Below are 22149 nucleotides of genomic sequence, written 5' to 3'. Positions count from 1 at the left end.
TTTAGGTCAAGACTAGCCTTGTCTTTGCACGCGTTTACTCGTTGAAGTACTTTATTAACTCTTGCGCTCAAGGTGAGATCATAGTCCCACCTTTTCAACAACTTTTATACTTTTAAATCGTGGGCTGAGAAAACATATACTTTGTTACATCTTGTACTACTTACTTTTATGTTTTGAACACAAGTGTGAAAACAAACATTCCACGTGCGAGTTAGAACAAAAATGCCTCAATTCGATTATCATTAGTTACACTTGCAGGGTGTAAGCGAGAACTTATATTGTGTGGCCATACGGGTTTAACAAACCCTCATTCGGACGGTTCGCTACCGTTATGAGGATGAAATATATTTTTGTGTTTTAGTGTGGGTTCTAGCACTGTGTGATGGGGTAACGTTGGTTAAGTTTTGATAATTGAGTGCTCGCGTATAACAACACTTTTGGAATGCAAATGATTTGGATAATCTACGTTATGGAAATACAAAATCTTGTGGTTCAAAAACAACGTTTAATACTTACTAAACCTATGATTTCACCAACGTTTTCGTTGACAGATTCTTCTATGTTTTCTCAGGTTTTGAATGCTTAGTGATACATGCTTCCGCACTCTTTTGATACTTGCTTGGATGTCGAGTATACATGCATTTTGGAGCATCTTTTGAACTTATTTAAACTGTGTCGCATAGTTTTCATTTGTACTTATAACGTTGTAACTTAACTTGTGGTCAATTATCTTTGTAAACTTTGAAACAATCTTTACACTTGAATGGATGCGACATATTTTGGGTCAAACGTCTGTTTAAAGACTTATGACCAGGTAATGGGACCTACGTAGTAGACGCCGTCACTTGACGATTTGTCGGGGTCGTTACAAGTGGTATCAGAGCCTTGGTTGTAGGGATTTAGAGTTCATTTGTGTCCACCCCGAGTCATAGGGTACATAGGTGAATCTAGACTACAACCGGCATATAGACTGAGGGAGGAATTACTTGACTATTTGTGCAGCTATACTCGAACTCTTCTATCATATCTAACTCGTATTCGATCTTGATCTTACGTTGATAAGTTTTGTTGACGCGCCACCTTGACTTTATGAGGTAATGTCAAATGCACATGAGAATCAGGGTAATATAATTTCCGGGATTATATTACGGTGATTCATATGGACATTCCGACATTATGACATAAAGAATTTAAGGCGAGTCAAGGAAAATTTTCTCTACATCATCATTCCCTATCATGATTAGTATTATTGAGAATACTAATCAACGATATTCTTGTGTCTTGAAGGAACAATGCCTCCCCGTCGCGGGCCACGTAATGAAACTTCCGAACAAGCTTTTCAACGCATGATAGCCACCGCCATAGGTGCGGCTATGGCTAGTATCTCCTCCGACATCAATAACAACCACAACCACAACAACCATGGAGCCGGTAATTCAAACGAGGGTTGCTCCTACAAAACTTTCATGGGGTGCAAACCTCACACCTTCGATGGGACCGGAGGACCGGTTGTGCTCACCGGATGGTTTGAGCAAACAGAAGCCGTTTTTAGCATAAGCGGTTGTCGGGACCAAGACAAAGTCAAATATTCCACCCACACTTTTGCCGGTATCGCCCTCACATGGTGGAATACGTATGTGCTGTCGGTGGGTATCGATGAAGCTCACACTCTCTCTTGGGCCGACTTAAAGAAAAAGATGATCACCGAATACTTCCCGCGCGAAGAGACCCGTAAGCTCGAACACGAACTAAGAACTTTAAAAGCGGTCGGGAATGACCTAAAGGCATATAATCAACGATTTTCTGAGCTATCCTTGATGTGCCCAAACCTCGTGACCCCCGAACCTCTAAGGGTTGAACTTTACATGGATGGTCTTCCCAAGAGCATCAAACAAGGAGTAATGTCATCCAAACCCAGTAATCACCAAGAGGCCCTGAATATGGCCCGTCAATTGATCGAAACGGTAGACGAGATTGAAGTGCCGGCACCTAAAGCCGAGGATGAGTCGGGTGACAACAAAAGAAAATGGGAAGCCCCCCAATCGAGTAACTACAACAACAACTTTTCCAAGGAACCTCTCACCCCCGTCGGCAAGAAAAGTTATGCCGGGACACGACCTTTTTGCAACAAATGCCACAAGCATCATTTTGGTGAATGTGGCAAGCTAATTTGCCATCGGTGCCAAGGTAGTGGTCATATTGCCAAGTATTGTGGAAGTACCGCCCCCGTCACTCAAAAGGGGCCCGACGCACCAAAGCCGAGTATTTGCTACAAATGTGGCCAATCGGGTCACTTTAGGAATGAATGCCCAAAGAATAAAGCAAAAACCAACGCGCGCCGTTGAACTTACAACATCGACACCTAGGATGCCCGAGACGATGATGGACTAGTCACGGGTACGTTTCTTCACAACAAACCGTATATTTCATACTTATTCGATTCGAGTACCGTTAGACGTTTTATAACCAAGGATTTGACTCGTGCTCTTTATATTCCACCTCTTTTCCCCAGATACTACTTAGACGATTTAAGTGACCGACGGAAAATATTGTGTGCCTATAAATTTTATCGGAGGATATGCGTTAAGAAATTGGACTCGACACCTATAGAACTAAGGAACTCAAAACCTATTCATTAAGGAGAAATTGTTGCCCTACATTTATGTATAGATTATTGTGAACTAAGTAACTTTCGGTTGGAAACCAATACTCTCTTCCTCGTATCCATTACCTCATGATTATTTGCGTGGATCCCGTGTATTCCAAATCGACCTCCGTTCTGGTTATCATCAATTGGGGGTTAAGGGAGACGATGTCTCCTAAGCCATTTCCGAAATCGCAACGTTAGTTGTAAATCTCTCTTAGTACCGTTTGATTTATTTAGGACTCCGTCCGTATTCATGAACCTCCTAAACCACGTATGCAACTTATCTAGACAAATCTGTTATCGTATTTATAGATGACATCTTAACTTATTTAAGTAAAGAAGGAAAACGAACAACATCACCATCTTACGCTCGAACTTTTGAGAAAAGAGCAACTTTATACCAAATTCTCCGAGTGAGAATTTCTGTTGAACGAAGTCCAATTTTCTAGACCATGATGTTAATGGTCAAGGCATTACAATCAATCTCGAAATCAAGCCACATGTAATCAGGAAACTCTCCCAACTCAGACTTGTATTCGTAAAATCTTAGATCTCGTCTATTTTTACCGAAGATTCATTTCTGACTTTTCTCATGTTACACGACTTTTAAACTCGTTAACTCACTAAGGAAAACTTTAAACCTCTCCGTGTTCGAACCTTGAGCGTGATTCTTCACACCAACAATTCTAGTTAAAATCGTATAGCAACAGATGGAACTCAAACATGGAAATATTTCTACTTGAACGCCGAAAGGCATACTCTCTCGACTCAAAAATCAACATAACAAAAATTCGTTATTTTGCACGAAGAATTCGAATACTAAATTGTGGATCCGATCAATTTTCTCGTCATCCCGTACCACACTACCTACCTCTGTTATTTCACCGTCACCGTCTAATATTACTGGAATTTAAGATAACACACAATCCAACGATACTTCACTCTTCTTTGACTTAACGCCCTTGTGTTTCTGATAATCGGTCAACTATTATTCAACCCCGAACTATACAACTACGTGTACTACCTCGTTTCTCTTTCAGACTTCAACTTTTGACAACTAGAGGCACGTTATGGCAACCCCGAGATGTAAGCTCATCCTATTCTAAGTCCTCATTTCACTCCTATCTTTATCGCTCGCATTTCCGTTTAAGGAAACTCCTTGTAACATTTCTCCATGGATAGAGAAACTCTTCATATTACAATAGTATTCGCCACGAGGGTGAATAGTTCTAACGAACATTTTCGAACCCTAACTAACTTGTTCAAACGTATATTAAGAGATTCTATTCCAACACGGTGCATCTTTGTCAATTATCACGTATCGAAATACTCGTTTCACTTCTAGTTTTGCAAGAAACCTTGGAGACCCGCTTAGACATGAGTACCGCGTACCACCCACAAACCGACGAACCGAGCAAACGAACGATTTACGTCTTGGAAAGACATGTCACAAACTCGTATTGTCACCTTTAGTAGATCACTCTTACAACAGTAGATACCACTCGTGTGTTCGCACGCACTTTCCGAAACCCTATATGACCGCTAATGTCATACCCCTGTTCATTTAACCAAAGCATCAACCACCGAAATCTGAACTCCATCAAGAAACAACAATTGAGATCGTTCAAGTCCGAGAAGGGCTCGAGACAACCCATTGTCGCCAGAAGAGTTATACCAAACTTAGATGAAAACCTCACCAAACCCAGTGTGTAACCGCGTAATATTGAGAAACCGCACCTTGGAAGGGTGTAATCCATTTTGGGAAATCGAGAAAGGCTATATCCGCAATATTGAACCTTTTGAAACCTTGGGGCGTATTGGAACCGCTTCCTACCGTTTAGAACTTCCGACTCAATTAAGTTTCCGTTTACCCTACATTTCGTGTAACAAACATAGAAACGTGTCCTGCGGAACAGGAACGTGCAATTTCTTCTAAATGCACCAACTATTGAAGACAAACTTCTCTTCATAGGAAAACCAGTTGAAACCGGGGATCGTAAAACCAAACCTTAATACAACGTAAAACCCTGACTATCCAAATTCATGAGAACACTCAAGGACGTACCTACACTTATTCATATCATGAACAACGTAAGTCTCGAGTAAGAGATATCGACTACTACTTCCAACTAAATTTCGGGACGAAATTTCTTTTGAGGTGTGGATAATGTAACATCCCGCGTTTTTCCGTTAAATTTATTTTAACACCGTCTTTTTTTTAAAATAATATCTTTCGTCATTTAATTTGGCATCTTTCGTTAACTAACGTTCATAATATCCTCGTTATTTAATTATAAAGTCATCCGTTACTCGAACGTTTTTAAAATATTCGTTGGGTTAATTCCCGCACCCGCTTTGAAACTCGAGGGACCGAGATTGCCAAATGGGCAAACTAGTTGACTAGGTCAACTAGTCAACCCATTTACCACATCCATTCATTTCATCTCCACCTCCCACCTTCATCCTCCTCTTTCTCTCTACTTCCCATTTTTGAACTCAAAACCCTCAAACATAAAATCATCATCTAAATCCGATTGGAGAAGCAAACATCAAAACAAATTACATTTTCGTGATCCTCTCTTCATCCTCTACATTTTGATACCAATATCATCAAGTTTGGGTAACATTTCTAAAACTCTAGATTTCTCTAAATTCGTGTTTTTGACTTGAAATGGTGTTAGTCAGTGTCTATGGCTCATTGTGATGTCGTGTGTGTAATTTATATGCTCGATCTCGTTGTTTTAGTGTAACTAGCATGAACTTGAATTTTGGTGCGTTGTTCTTGAATTTAGGATGATCATATGTTGTTAGATGTTAAAAGTTGATGTTTTAATTGTGTTACTAGCATCACTAGCTTCAATTTTATGTGTAGGTTGCCTTAGAAAACTTCATGAACTTGATTATTGATTTTGGTGAATTTGGGTTAGGGTTTGATGGACTTGAAATGGACTTTTGATGCATTGAATGCCATGGATTATTATTGGTAAGTGTTTAGTTGGATTGTATGCTTGATTACCTTCGAAACGGCATATCATACATGTAAATTGGTTGCCCGAATCATAAAATGCGTTTTAGAACTTGAAACTTTGATTATGAACGTTTAATGCGGTTTTTGGTTGTTGTTAGTGATGAATTGCTTGATGAAATGTGCTTAGTTGTTTTCCTTGTCAAATTACCTTTCTAATGATATAGGTTATGCGTTTTAAGTGTTTTCGGTGCATGAAATGTGTTATATTGTATTTTGGTTCGTGACTTGGACCATTTTTCTGCAAACTGCATGTTTCCCAGGTATTGCGCGCCGCGCATATACCCGCGCGCCGCGCATAATTAGAAATCCCAGATGTTTGCCTTCGTGGTTAAGTTCTGACCAGGATTTACACTTGGGTGCGAGCCGCGCAACCCATAGCGCGCCGCGCATATGCCCAGCTCATTTTTGTTTTTATTTTTCCTTTCACAAAATGTTTCCCGCTTAACCGTAACTCCGATTAACATGAAACTTGGCCATTCTGCTCATAAATGATTTCTCATCATGGGAAAATTGTCGGATACCCGACCCGACCCCGTTGACCTTGACTTTGACCAAGTTTGACTTTTAGTCAAACTTAACCAAACAATTATACGATCGTTCTAACATGCTTAGTTACTTGTATCGTGCATGAAACTTGACTAATTGATTCACATGCTACATAATCGAGTCGTAACGAGCCATAGGACTAATTGAACATCTTTGACCGTTTGTGTTTACCGTTATTGATATAACCTATATGTTTAGGTCAAGACTAGCCTTGTCTTTGCACGCGTTTACTCGTTGAAGTACTTTATTAACTCTTGCGCTCAAGGTGAGATCATAGTCCCACCTTTTCAACAACTTTTATACTTTTAAATCGTGGGCTGAGAAAACATATACTTTGTTACATCTTGTACTACTTACTTTTATGTTTTGAACACAAGTGTGAAAACAAACATTCCACGTGCGAGTTAGAACAAAAATGCCTCAATTCGATTATCATTAGTTACACTTGCAGGGTGTAAGCGAGAACTTATATTGTGTGGCCATACGGGTTTAACAAACCCTCATTCGGACGGTTCGCTACCGTTATGCGGATGAAATATATTTTTGTGTTTTAGTGTGGGTTCTAGCACTGTGTGATGGGGTAACGTTGGTTAAGTTTTGATAATTGAGTGCTCGCGTATAACAACACTTTTGGAATGCAAATGATTTGGATAATCTACGTAATGGAAATACAAAATCTTGTGGTTCAAAAACAACGTTTAATACTTACTAAACCTATGATTTCACCAACGTTTTCGTTGACAGATTCTTCTATGTTTTCTCAGGTTTTGAATGCTTAGTGATACATGCTTCCGCACTCTTTTGATACTTGCTTAGATGTCGAGTATACATGCATTTTGGAGCATCTTTTGAACTTATTTAAACTGTGTCGCATAGTTTTCATTTGTACTTATAACGTTGTAACTTAACTTGTGGTCAATTATCTTTGTAAACTTTGAAACAATCTTTACACTTGAATGGATGCGACATATTTTGGGTCAAACGTCTGTTTAAAGACTTATGACCAGGTAATGGGACCTACGTAGTCGACGCCGTCACTTGACGATTTGTCGGGGTCGCTACAGGCGTTGATGTTGAAAGTTCAACGGCGTGCGTTGGGGTTGATTTTCTTATTTGGGCATTCATTCCTAAAATGACCCGTTTGGCCACATGCGTAGCAAGTGACCGACTTTCGTGGGTTGGGTCCCTTTTGAGTGACGGGGGTGGCACTTCCACAATGTTTGGCGATGTGACCACTTCCTTGGCGCCGGTGGCGGAACCTGCCACATCCTTCAAAGTGATGCTTGTGGCATTCGTTACAAAAAGGTAGTTTTCCGGCATAGCCTTTCTTGTCGTTGGAGGCGAAAGGCTTCTTGGCGGGGTTGTTGTTATTGTTGTGGTTGCTTGATTGAGAGGCTTCCCATGTTCTTTTGTTGTTACTCGGGTGGTTCTCGACCATTGGTGCCGGTGCTTCCATTTCCTTCGCCGTTTCTAAAGTTTGGCGGGCCGTTGTTAAAGCCTCTTGTAGGTTAGTGGGTCGAGATGTCATTACCCTGTGTTGAATGCTCTTAGGGAGGCCATCCATGTAAAGTTCGACTCTTAGGGATTCGGGAGTCATGAGATTTGGACACATTGTGACTAGTTCGGTAAACCGTTGATTATAAGCTTCGAGGTCATTCCCGGCCGTTTTTAAATTCCTTAGACCCTGCTCGAGCCTTCGAGTCTCGTCACGCAGAAAATATTCGGTGATCATTATTTCTCTTAATTCGGTCCAAGAGAGTGAGTGGGCTTCATCGATACCCACCGATTGTACATACATGTTCCACCATGAGAGTGCAACACCGGTGAAAGTGAGGGTGGAAAACTTGACCTTATCTTGGTCTCGACAACTGCTTGTGTTAAAAACGGTCTCCATTTGTTCAAACCATCGAGTGAGAACAACCGGTCCTCCGGTTCCATCGAAAGTGGGAGGGTTGTACTTCATGAAGTTCTTGTAGGAGCAACCTTCGCTTGAATTACCGGCTCCACGATTGGTGTTGTTGGAAAAGTGATCGGCCACGGCCGTACCCACGGCGGTGGTTATCATTCGTTGAAGAGCTTGTTCTAGAGTTTCGAGAGGAGTATTGTGTTGACCTTGGTGAGCCATTGTTCCTTCATGACACAAGAATATCGTTGGTTAGTATTTTCAACAATACTAACCGTGGTATGGAATAAGGATAGAGAGAAAATTTTCCTTGACTCGCCTTAAATTCTTTATGTCATAATGTCGGAACATCCATATGAATCACCGTAATATAATCCCGGAAATTATATTACCCTGATTCACATGTGCATTTAACATTACTTCATAAAGTCAAGGTGGCGCATCAACAAAATTTATCAACGTAAGATCAAGATCGAATACGAGTTAGATATGATAGAAGAGTTCGAGAATAAATGCACAAATAGTCAAGTAATTCCTACTTCAGTCTATATGCCGGTTGTAGTCTAGATTCACCTATGTACCCTATGACTCAGGGTGGACACAAATGAACTCTAAATCCCTACAACCAAGGCTCTGATACCACTTGTAGCGACCCCGACAAATCGTCAAGTGACGGCGTCGTCTACGTGGGTCCCATTACCTGGTCATAAGTCTTTATGACAACGTTTGACCAAAATATGTCGCCTTCATTTCAAAATAAAGATTGTTTCCAAAGTTTACAAGAATTGTTCAACCCAAAAGTTAAGTTAGAAGGTTATAAGTACAAATGAAATCTAGGCGACACGGTTTAAAGTAAAGTCAAAAGACGCTCCATGAAATGCATGTATACTCGACATCCAATGCAAGTATCAAATAATGAGCGGAAGCATGTTTCACATATCGTGCAAGACCTGAGAAGAATATAGAAATCTGTCAACGAAAACGTTGGTGAAATCATAGGTTTAAGTAAGTAAGTATGTGAGTAAAAGTAAAGTAAGCCGAACCACAAGATTTGTAAAGTTGAAATAATAGTAATACATTCTAAAGTTAATATTCACGAGCACCCAATTATCAAAGCTTAACATTCCGTCCGTTGAATACCCCATAAATTAGTGCTAGAACAACACTGTTCCCGAAAATATATTTCATCCGTAGACGGTAGCGAACCGTCAAAGATGAGGGTTGTCAAACCCATATGGCCATATAACATAAGTTCTCGCTTACACCATCTGATGTAACTAATGATAATTGAATTGAGGATTTTTGTTCTAAACTCGTATGTAGAATGTTTGTTTTCCCGTTCTTGTGTTCACTTAGTTCAAAAGAAATGTTTATGTTTTCTCATCCCAAAAGTAAGTTCAAAAGAGTAAAAAGTGGGACTATGATCTCACCTTGTATGCACGAACCACAAAGTACTTCGACAAGTAAACGTGCAAGAAACAATGCTAGTCTTGACCTAAACAAATAGGTTGTATCAATAACGATAGTCACGAAGGGTCAAAGATGTTCAATTAGTCCTATGGCTCGTTACGACTCGATTAATATAGCACGTGGATCAATTTGTCAAGTTTCATGCACGACACAAGTAGTTAAGCATGTTAGATCGATTGTATAATCGTTTGGTTAAGTTTGACTAAAAGTCAAACTTGGTCAAAGTCAAAGTCAACGGGGTCGGGTCGGGTGTCCGACAAATTTTTCTATGCTAGTTATTCATATATAAGCATGTTAAAACAAGTTGCACGTGAATTTGAGGTCTAGAACATGCCAAACATTTTTCGTCAAAAGACTAAGCGAACAGCCAGTTTTAGGCCATTAGGACGGCGTCCCAGATGACTGGACGGCGTCCTATATTGAAGAGTGGGACGGCGTCCTGAGTACCTAGACGGCGTCCAGGTATTAGAAGTGGGACGGCGTCCTGAGTTTCTGGACGGCGTCCTGGTTGGTTTCCAGGCCCTGTTTGCTGCAACTCTAAGTGCACGAACCAACAATCAAACCAACCCAAATTACAAACCGCAAACAATTAGAACATGTATTTTATATCACCGGAAAGGTAATTTGACGAGGAAAACACCTAGACACATTTAATCAAGCAATTCAACACTTACACACCCCAAAACCGCATTTAAACGTCCATAATCAAAGTTCAAGTTCCAAATATGCATTTCATGATTCGGGCAACCGTTTTACATGTATGATATGCCGTTTCGAAGGTGATCAAACACACATTGCAACAAAACACTTAACAACAATATCTCATAGCATTTGACGCATCAAAAGTTCATGTAAAGCTTATCAAACCCTAATCCAAGTTCACAAAATCACTAATCATGTTCTTGGAGTTTCCTTAATCAACCTATACATCAAAACGAAGCTAATGATACTAGTAACACTTTTAAAACATGCACTTTAACATCTAACAACATATGATCATCCTAAATTCAAGAACAACGCACCAAAATTCAAGTTCATGCTAGTTACACTAAAACAACGAGATCGAGCATATAAATTACACACACGACATCACAATGAGCCATAGACACTAACTAACACCATTTCAAGTCAAAAACACGAATTTAGAGAAATCTAGAGTTTTAGAAATGTTACCCAAACTTGATGATATTGGTATCAAAATGTAGAGGATGAAGAGAGGATCACGAAAATGTAATTTGTTTTGATGTTTGCTTCTCCAATCGGATTTAGATGATGATTTTATGTTTGAGGGTTTTGAGTTCAAAAATGGGAAGTAGAGAGAAAGAGGAGGATGAAGGTGGGAGGTGGAGATGAAATGAATGGATGTGGTAAGTGGGTTGACTAGTTGACCTAGTCAACTAGTTTGCCCATTTGGCAATCTCGGTCCCTCGAGTTTCAAAGCGGGTGCGGGAATTAACCCAACGAATATTTTAAAAACGTTCGAGTAACGGATGACTTTATAATTAAATAACGAGGATATTATGAACGTTAGTTAACGAAAGATGCCAAATTAAATGACGAAAGATATTATTTAAAAAAAAAGACGGTGTTAAAATAAATTTAACGGAAAAACGCGGGATGTTACATAGCGTTTTATAGTTTTAATTCGGGTAGTACCTACACGTTAAGTTCATACTTAGTAGCTAATATACAATTTAACTACTACAATTCTATATGAAAAACTGATTATAATAATATTCCGCGTTCAAACTTTTATACAATATTTTACAACTTACAATACTGCTATTATACATATAGGATGAAATATAGCACATAATAACTTTACTACTCGGCAGCTATAAAGGCAATTCTAGTTAATACTCAAGTTGTTCAGCAAAAGAAATAAAGACACGTAATTCATAAGTACAGAAACAAGTCATGCATTCTGGTTTTACTAAAACGACTTCCCATCCTTGGTCTTGTGGAAAGTAACCGTTATGACATTTGGCTAGGCAGCATGTTGTAATGTCGTCAAAAGGACAAGGGTTTCGTAATGTCCAACAGCCCCGTAATAATCTAAAAACCTTGTTTCTCGCCCCAACTACTGAATCCGTCACTTGTGAGAAGGTTTTATTTAAAAGTTGTAACCCGATGTTCTTTTTATCACTTTGATAAGAAGCAAACATCACTAACCCGTAAGTATAACATGCTTCTTTATGTTACATATTAGAAGCTCTTTCTAACTCACGAAACCCTAAGTTGGATATATTGAGTCAAAATAGGTTCTTAACCCATAGCGTAAAATTGCATTTGGGTTCCCCGCATTTAACACTTTAAAGAAAACACGGCGTAACTTACGGTCTCCCCAATGTGATATACCCCACCTATCAAAGGAAAGCCTTTTATAAACTAAGGCATTTCTGGAAAGTCTTTCAAATGTTTGACAAATTAATTTCGCCATAACTAAATGTGCTGATGAATTCTGACCGACTCTAGACAAGATTTCCTCAATCATATCCTCTCATAGGTCTTCTAAAATATTTGGTTGTCTACCCTTAACGTCCATTTTGTTTTTATACTGTAAAATAGACAAGGATTAGATTCGTAAAAGATAATACAAACACTACAAGCAATTTTACATAGAACATAAAAGTACAAGCACACTACAATACACAATATGATTACAACCCTCTAATCTGAATCACTAGTTTCTTCTTCTTCGAACTTGGTTCGTTTTTCTAATTTTCTAGGGATATATGGTGTTCCTCTAATACGAGCCGTTGTTTTCTACAATGGTTTAGAAAAACCTGGTGGTTTAGAGGTTCCCGGGTTATTGTTACATTTTAGGAAATACGGACGTTGCCGATACATATAAAGTTCATCGGGGTTGGAATCAGGTTTCTCCATTTTTATACCTTTTCCCTTATTATTTTCTTTTGCTTTATTAAATTAGGTCCAGGTAATTTCTATAACATCATCGGAATCCTCATCGGGATCCGATTCATCGAAAAATTGGTAATCTTCCCAATATTTTGCTTCCTTGGCGAAAACACCATTGACCATTTTTAACTTTGGTCCGTTGGTTGAGGATTTTCTTTTATTTAATCGATTTACAGTAGGTATCAATATTTCTTCCTCCGGAACCTCTTCTTCTTCCGGTTCCTCCTCTTCTGGTTCCTCCTCTTCTGGTTCCTCTTCTTCCGGTTCCTCCTCTTCCGGTTCCTCCTCTTCCGGTTCCTCTTAGGGAATTTGTGAATCTTCCCAAAATATATTCGACTCTTCATTATTATTAGGTGAGTCGATGGGATTTGTACTAGAGGTAGACATCTATCACACAATATCAAACACGTTAAGAGATTAATATATCACATAATATTTACATGTTAATAATATATAGTTTCCAACAAAAAAAAATGTTAAGCAATCGTTTTTGAAGAAAAACACGGTCGAAGTCCAGACTCACTAATGTATCCTAACAAACTCGATAAGACACACTAATGCAAATTTCTGGTTCTCTAAGACCAACGCTCGGATACCAACTGAAATGTCCCATTAATATTGATTATAAACGTTCCATATTAATTGATTTCGTTGCGAGGTTTTGACCTCTATATGAGACATTTTTCAAAGACTGCATTCGTTTTTAAAACAAACCATAACATTTATTTTATCGACAAGGTTAAAAGGACACTACCTAGATGATCAGAAATGATAATCTAAAAATATCACACTTACACACTACCAATACATATTGGTTTACAATATTAATATGTTATAACAAAGTAAATCTCGAATGCAGTTTTAAACAATATTATACAAGCATGCTGACACCAAGTCTTGTCCATATATTAGCATGCAACAGCGGAAGCTCTTAATAATCACCTGAGAATAAACATGCTTTAAACGTCAACAAAAATTGTTGGTGAGTTATAGGTTTAATCTATATATTATCAAATTAATATAATAGACCACAAGATTTCATTTATTCAATAATCCTACACTCGCAAGTGTATAAAAATCATTCTATGATGAACACCTGGTAACCGACATTAACATAATGCATATAGAATATTCCCCGCATACTCGTAAGTATGTCATAAATTGGCAATCGCAATCACTATATAAATCGAAGTATTAAAGCATTCCAAATTCCAGAATGGGGTGTGTTAGGCCCATAGATCTATCTTTAGAATTTGCGTCAATTAGGGGCATTTCCCTAATTCTTAGGCTACCAGACTTAAAGAGGTAATATTCAGTTTAATAATCCAACCATAGAATGTAGTTTCGCGTACTTGTGTCTATTTTGTAAAACATTTAGAAAGCTGCATGTATTCTCATCCCAAAAATATTAGATTTTAAAAGTGGGACTATAACTCACTTTCACAGATTTTTACTTCGTCGAGAAGTCAGACTTGGCCACTGGTCGATTCACGAACCTATAACAAATATGTACATATATATCAAAGTATGATCAAAATATAATTACAACATTCTTAATACGTTTTAATGTTTTAAGTTTATTAAGTCAGCTGTCCTCGTTAGTAACCTACAACTAGTTGTCCACAGTTAGATGTACAGAAAATAAATCGATATATATATTATCTTGAATCAATCCACAACCTCGTGTATACAAGCCTCAGGCTAGATCACAACTCAAAGTATATATAATATTTTGGAATCAACCTCAACCCTGTATAGCTAACTCCAACATTACTGCATATAGAGTGTCTATGGTTGTTCCGAAATATATATATAGATGGGTCGATATGATATGTCAAAACATTGTATTCGTGTCTATGGTATCCCAAGATTACATAATATATTAGAATACATGTATAATACAATATGAGTTAGCTAGGATATGATTAATATAGATTTGTTACCAATTTTCACGTAGCTACAACAAGAAAAATTATCCAATCTTGTTTTACCCATAACTTCTTCATTTTAAATCCGTTTTGAGTGATTCAAGTTGCTATGGTTTCATATTGAACTTAAGTTTACGAATCTAAATATAAAAAGTATAAGTTTATAGTCGGAAATACAGGTTACAAGTCATTTTTGTAAAGGTAGTCATTTCAGTCGAAAAAACGACGTCTAGATGACCATTTTGGAAAACATACTTCCACTTTGAGTTTAACCATGATTTTTGGATATAGTTTCATGTTCATAAGAAAAATAATATTCCCAGAAGAACAACTTTTAAATCAAAGTTTATCATAGTTTTTAATTAACTAACCCAAAACAGCCCGCGGTGTTACTACGACGGCGTATATCCGGTTTTACGGTGTTTTTCGTGTTTTCAGGTTTTAAAACATTAAGTTAGCATATCATATAGATATAGAACACGTGTTTAGTTGATTTTAAAAGTTAAGTTAGAAGGATTAACTTTTGTTTGTGAACAAGTTTAGAATCTACTAAACTATGTTCTAGTGATTACAAGTTTAAACCTTCAAATAAGGTAGTTTTATATATATGAATCGAATGATGTTATGAACATCATTACTACCTCAGGTTTTGTGGATAAACCTACTGAAAATGAGAAAAATAGATCAAGCTTCAAAGGATCCTTGTATGGCTTGAAAGTTCTTGAAGCAAAATCATGACACGAAAACAAGTTCAAGTAAGATTTCCACTCGAAATAAGATTGTTATAGTTATAGAAATTGAATCAAATTTTGAATATGAGTACTACCTTGTATTAGAGAGATATCTTACTGTAAATAAGAAATATTTCTTGAGGTTGGATGATCACTTGAAATGGATTTGCAAGATTGAAAGTAAGCTAGCAAACTTGGAAGTGTTGTTGGTGTGTTCTTAAGTAGTTGTTTTGTATCTTGGTTTATGTATGGATTTATGAACTAGATTGAGCTAGATTTTAATGAAGATGATGAAGAACACTTAGAACAAAGGAATAACACTTGAGAGAGAGTAGTTTGATGCATGTAAGATGGAAAATGAATGTGTTTGTGGACACCATACTTCACGTGAAAATGGAGTCAACATATAGGCCCCATTAGTTTGTAATTTTGTGTAATCATTCATGCTAGTTGCCAAATAATGGTTCCCACATGGTTAGGTGACTCACATGGGCTGCTAAGAGCTGATCATTGGAGTGTATATACCAATAGTAAATACATTTAGAAGCTGGGTATTGTACGAATACGAATACGGGTGCATACGAGAAGAATTGTTGATGAAAATGAACGAGGATGTAATTGTAAGCATTTTTGTTAAGTAGAAGTACTTTGATAAGTGTCTTGAAGTCTTTCAAAAGTGTATGAATACATATTAAAACACTACATGTATATACACTTTAACTGAGTCGTTAAGTCATCGTTAGTCGTTACATGTAAACGTTGTTTTGAAACCTTTAAGTTAACGATCTTGTTAAATGTTGTTAATACATTGTTTATTATATCTAATGAGACGTTAAATTATTACATTATCATGATATAATGATGTATTAATATATCTTAATATGATATATATACAGTTAAATGTCGTTACAACGATAATCGTTACATATATGTCTCGTTTCGAAATCCTTAAGTTAGTAGTCTTGTTTTTACATATGTAGTTCATTGTTATTATACATAATGATATGTTTACTTATCATTTAACATGTTTATATATAGTGTATCAATATCTTAAAATGATTCATATGTAATTAGTAAAACGTTGTTACAACAATAATCGTTATATATACCGTTTTCAAGTTTCTTAATTTAATAGTCTCATTTTTATGTATATAACTCATTGTTAAAATACTTAATGAGGTACATACTTATCATAATATCATGATAACTATATCTATATCCATATGTATGTCATCATATAGTTTTTACAAGTTTTAACGTTCGTGAATCGCCGGTCAACTTAGGTGGTCAATTGTCTATATAAAACCTATTTCAATTAATCAAGTCTTAAAAAGTTTGATTTCTTAACATGTTGGAAACACTTAATCATGTAAATATCAATTTCATTTAATATATATAAACATGGAAAAGTTCGGGTCACTACACTCTGCGACTCTGTGATGTGCGCATAACTTTCATGATAAGATCATGTTTTGAGGGAAAGAATTTGTGACCTTCTAAACGTCTAATTCGATACATTTTTTGATTTTAAACTTATTGACGTACGAATATTTAATTTCAAGAAAATCACAAGTATTCTTATTTTAGGGTTACTTTATTTAAATCGTCAACTTCTTATGTTGCTTTTTTTAAAATCGCAAGGTTCACTAATAATGACATTGGACTTGCGACTGGATCATTAGATATTTCGAATAAGATTTCCTAACATGTTTTAGATGTTGTAGATTTTTTGTTGGATAACGTTTTCACTTATTAAATATATACATTTCCACTGATTCTAACTATCCATACAAACTAAAATAAAATATCTACACACTTAAAATGGAGATGATTGGGATTTTTTTTTGCCAATATGCCCAAAGCCGATTTCTATGGAACGTTTCCAATGTTCGATAGCTCATTTGAACATCAACATCGAACCATATCACCACCACCGAAAAATCCAAACTGTCATGATGAGTACGTTGAACTTGGATACAATATTCCAGGTCCGGGTGGTGTTATCCAGGAGGCTTTTCGTCTGAGAAGACAGGTTCAGCCTAACGAGGCTGAATATTTGAGGGCTATGCAGAAATTTATAAGGGAAGTTCTTGAAGAGTAAGTATATGATGATAGGCTTAAACAAATTCCGTGACTTTTTGCGATATAGTGGGCGTATCCTAATGGTAGTAATCAATTATGTTTTCTTTTTCAATTTTACATTAAAGTTATATAATAAATCGTATCCTAATGATGACATTTTGTATGTGCATTTTTAATGAAGGGGATTCGAATTTAGTAGCAATACTTGGTTGTTTAAAAAAAAGGAAAGATGGATAAGGTGGTTGGTGTTATCGAGACTTGTGTTCCAAATGCACTGTTTGAACTTAAAGTCGTGTTAAAGGATATTATAGCTTGTATTCCAAGATTAATTCATGACAAAGTCCTTGAAGAGGTAAGAGTATATGCGTTGGATGTGTTCTGGTAGTCCAAAATGCTATTGTTATTCAGCCTTCAAATTCCACATTTCGTTGTCTTAACATTACTAAGAAAAACTTAGTGAAAGTCTACTACAAAAATGGTTTTGAACTAACACTCACGTTTTTCATGCCTCCAAATTCTTTCTTTACAGATGGTGCTTCAACTTCGTTCACGAGATAAGATGTTTCATTTTAAAATTTTAAATGCCATTCTATAATTTGTATTAGAATGTGAGAGTTGTAATCCCTTGAATCCAATAATTTGCTTGAAATCTAACGGACCAATCAGAGCGCGACATGTGGCGCGACAACCACATGTGATTGAAAAAAAAAAGTTCAAAAAATTTTTTTTTTTACATATTTAAAAAAAAAAAATTTAAAATTTTTTTTAAAAAAAAATTTTAATTTTTTTTTCTTCCAAATTTAACATTTCAAATCCAATCACATGTGATTTTGAATGTCAAATCCAATCACATGTGATTGGACAAAAAATTCAAAAATTTTTTTAAAAAAATTTCATCCGGAAACAGACTTTAATTCGGTGATTTGATCAAGTTTATTAGCGTTTCGTGATCATATCTTCAAAATTTCAGACTTTAATTTCGGTGATTTGATCAAGTTTTGATCAAAAACTTGGTGTTTAAAGGTTTTAGCACAAATTTACTGAAATTCGTCATTTTACTAAAAAAAAAAATTTCAATCACATGTGATTGGATTTGACATACAGAATCACATGTGATTGAGTTTTACAATCAGATGTGATGGGCATACAGAATCACATGTGATTTACTGCATGTCAAATTCAATCACATATGATTGAAGAAAAAAAATTCGAAAAAAAAAATTTCGAAAAAAAAATTTCAAAAAAAAATTAAATTTTTTTTTTCAAACACATGTGATTATCGCGCCACGTGTCGCACTCTGATTGGTCCATTGAATCTCAACTTAAAAGTTAGTTTCATTTGAATATCCCTCTAGAATGTGAATCTTGTTTTATTTTTATTTAATGACAATAACTTGATACATAAATAGTACAATACAAAGTAACAAATAATACATAATATTCAGACAACTAGCAAGGTCTGTCTTACGAGTTACGAGCCATGCGAATCATACACGAGGTGCTCACGGACCCGCAAGAACAGTGATTCGCAAGTCGCAAGGAGACCGTGCGACTATGCGATACGTATGTTCCCGATCTTGCGTCTAAGTTTCAGATCGTGACTTGAATTACCTCGGGAAAACAAGGATTAATTGAGTCGCACAGTTACAGGTGGATCTTGCGACTTGCAAAGGCATTTTGAATTTTTTTTTTATTCTAGGGCGAATCCTTATAGTGAAAATGACCATTAATATCAATAGCCCATTAAAATATATGATGAAAAAATCGGCTGAATGTGGTTCTTGTTATAAGTTATAACAATCTTATTATAATAATTATAATTATAATTATTATTATTATAATAACAATAATAAATAGTAAATAATTAAATAATAGTACTGTTTCTTTTCGTTTCTTTTTTATATGAGAACTACAATTGTATTTTTTTTTATACCAATTGATTTTCCAGAAGTGAATAAAATTAGTGAATAAAACCATGATGAGCAAACAATAAAAGTTTAAAAACATGGTTCTAAACATAATCTCCAGCTCCAAAAATTGAATTTGGTGTCCCACAAACAACACATGCTTAACCATTATTCATTACATTCCAACTAGGGTCAAATAAAAGATTAGAAAAACAACATGACAATACAAATTATCGAGGCCTTGTAACGGGATCTTTCAATTCTTCATGCGATGACATGAAGAGTTCGATGTAACGACTGCCAAGTGTCATCCGATCTTTGGCTAATGCAGCTTGAGCATCTTCTACACTTGCAAACACGACAAATGCTTCTCCTGTTGATCTTCCTTCTGAACTAAACGTGATATGGATCGATTCTTCGGTCAATGTGAATTCATTAAAGAAGTCGATTATTTCTTCTTTTCCAGCGGAAAACGGTAAACCTCTCATGCGCAACACTGGTGTATCTTCTTCAGGCGGTTTTGGCACATTTGGTCTGATATCCAAAAACAAGTCATTACAGTTGGCATTTAACATATTTTGATAATAATTATACATCTTTCACTTCACCACTACAGTACCACATGTTATCTGATAAAGAGTCATGTTTAGCAACAGCGGCTGTTGGGTGACTAGCCCTTCCTGTTTAGCCCAAAAAGGTCTAGTAAGTCGGTCAACGCTAAACTTCGGTCAAAAGTTGACTTTTTGTATGGCCTTGTTTTAATGTAGACGAAAATCTCAGACCCATTTAAAAGTAGCTGGAAAAACACCGACTTACATAGCATCTTTTAAAGATAAATTAATATCGTACGTACACTATAATTATAATTATAGAAAACATTATAAAATCCTATATATCATTTAAACTAACACCACATTATCTTATTTATGAATCATTTATTTTAAAAATATTTATGTTTGAAATACTTATGTCTGAAATATTTATATTTAATATATTTTTATTCAAAAGTTAACATTGGTTAACATCCGTTTCAACTGCGTTTTGACCGACTCGATCTTTTAAGGTCCTGACCGACTCGTCTCCGTCTCATGTCTTTTTCAACCTAGTAAAAAAGGTCAAGGAATAGATACAATAGCACTATTTTGGATATTTAAAACATTTTCAAACACTTAACCCTACAAACAAAAGTAAAGAAAGAACACTAACCGGCCACTGGAAACCGCTTCCTCCCATTCCTCTAATGTTGACGGAAATAACTCAATATAACGACTCCCAAGACACGTTCCATCCTCCATCATGGCCGCTTTCGAATCTTCGGGACTTTCAAATTTCACATACGCCTCACCAGTCACCCTTCCCTCAAAATTAACCATAAAATAAATTGAATCATCCGTTAAATTAAAACCCTTAAAAAACTCAACAATATCATTCCGATTTGCTGAAAAAGGCAACCCGCGTAACTTAAGCACTCCCGTATGTTCTGCGTATTCCTTTTTAGGATCAAGACCCCGTGGTTTACGACGAGGAGACCGTGAACGTGGGGCCCTACGTGCTTCAGAAATCTCAATCGTTATCGATTTATAATACTCCTGCTTATTGCTCCTAAATACTTCAACATATCGTTTCCCGATATTTTGTCGGTTTCTTTGAAGTGCGAATTCAACTTGGAACGCGTAACCAAGAACACAAAATCCTTCACCTCCAAATTTCCCGTGTTTATGGAGAAACAACACGTCTACTACATCAAGGCCATTGAAGAACTCAATAATGTCGGTTTCTGTACAGTCAAAAGGTAGGCCCCGCAATCTTACAACGGGGAAAGCAGACGGTTGGTTCATATAAGAGTAAGCTGGTGAGTTGTACATATAGTTTGAAGCTTGAGTAGCACCATAATATGATGAACCGTGATCAAATACCCGTTGTCTTTTATAGCCCATTTCACGCCCATCTCCAGCATCCGCGTATTTACTTAAAATATGTGTTTTTAAAGATGAAATTATCATGTCAGTGTAAAGTTGAACCAAAGATGAAACGGAAGAATAAATAAAATAGTAAGATACAAAAACATAAATCTATGTATATTTATACTAGCCAACATTGTAAGATCTCTTCGCTTATCATATGATGAAACCAAACTTACGATTTACAGTGTAAAAAAAAAAAAAAAAAAACAGTGCATAATCAAATCTATGACAGACTGAATTCAATACAAACGAAAACATAACAAAATTATATTAGGTTAATTAAAATTAACCTAAGAGCACAAAATGTATCACCTTAGTAGAACATATGGAAAATCTATCAATTCGTTTAACATTAAAAGTAATTGATCTAAACTTCAAGGGATGGTGTAAATCAAGTATACGAAAAGTAATTAAACAATAAAACAAGTATTACAAGGATCAGCACATATGATAATTTATGGAATATAATAAGCCACAAAAAAATATAGATGAGCAAACCCTAGATTAATAGGTCAATTTCATTTACAAATAATTCTAATTTTTGCAATACGTAAACGCTGATCAGAAAAACAGGAATCGAATATTAAGAAGAGTCTTACCCTCTATAAAACATCTTTTTTTGACAGAAAAAGTCTAAAATCCCTCTTTTTGATTTATTAGGAGGGTTTATGCGCTTCGTATTTCTAAGAACAACTTAGAAAATTGTTAAATTGGTCAAAGATGAAAAGATTGAAGATGCCACGCCGGTCTACGAAATTGATTGGGCTATTTAGTAGACCAAAACAAGTTAATTGGGCTAAACAAGAAAAATGGGCCGTTTGTTACTACTTAATATTTTTTTAATTTCGGTGACGCAACAGGAAATATTTATCATTAGTTTTTTAAAAGCAAACAATATCAAAAATATCAAATTTAGCAGAAGCGACTCAAATACAAACCATAACTAAAAGACGCAGACCAAGGAATAAAACAAACGCTACGCTTAGGCCACTGACTGTAACATGTCAAAATCTAGTGTATGTAT

The 22149-nt window shown here is 36.1% G+C and overlaps 1 protein-coding gene across 1 annotated transcript; it reads right to left on the bottom strand.

Annotated features, from left to right (window-relative positions):
• Nucleotides 1–19266: 19266 nt before the first annotated feature.
• On the bottom strand, nucleotides 19267–21837 carry LOC139855624 (uncharacterized). The gene is made up of 3 exons (XM_071844867.1): nucleotides 21725–21837; nucleotides 20368–21129; nucleotides 19267–19695 (listed from the first exon to the last, which is right to left on the bottom strand). Exons 1-3 carry the CDS (start codon nucleotides 21736–21738, stop codon nucleotides 19392–19394), a joined length of 1080 nt encoding a protein of 359 aa, XP_071700968.1. The 5' UTR covers nucleotides 21739–21837; the 3' UTR covers nucleotides 19267–19391.
• Between the last annotated feature and the right edge of the window lie 312 nt (nucleotides 21838–22149).

Source organism: Rutidosis leptorrhynchoides, chromosome 6, assembly GCF_046630445.1.
Source record: "Rutidosis leptorrhynchoides isolate AG116_Rl617_1_P2 chromosome 6, CSIRO_AGI_Rlap_v1, whole genome shotgun sequence".
Lineage (NCBI taxonomy): Eukaryota > Viridiplantae > Streptophyta > Magnoliopsida > Asterales > Asteraceae > Rutidosis > Rutidosis leptorrhynchoides.
This window is presented reverse-complemented; position numbering and strand designations above follow the sequence as displayed.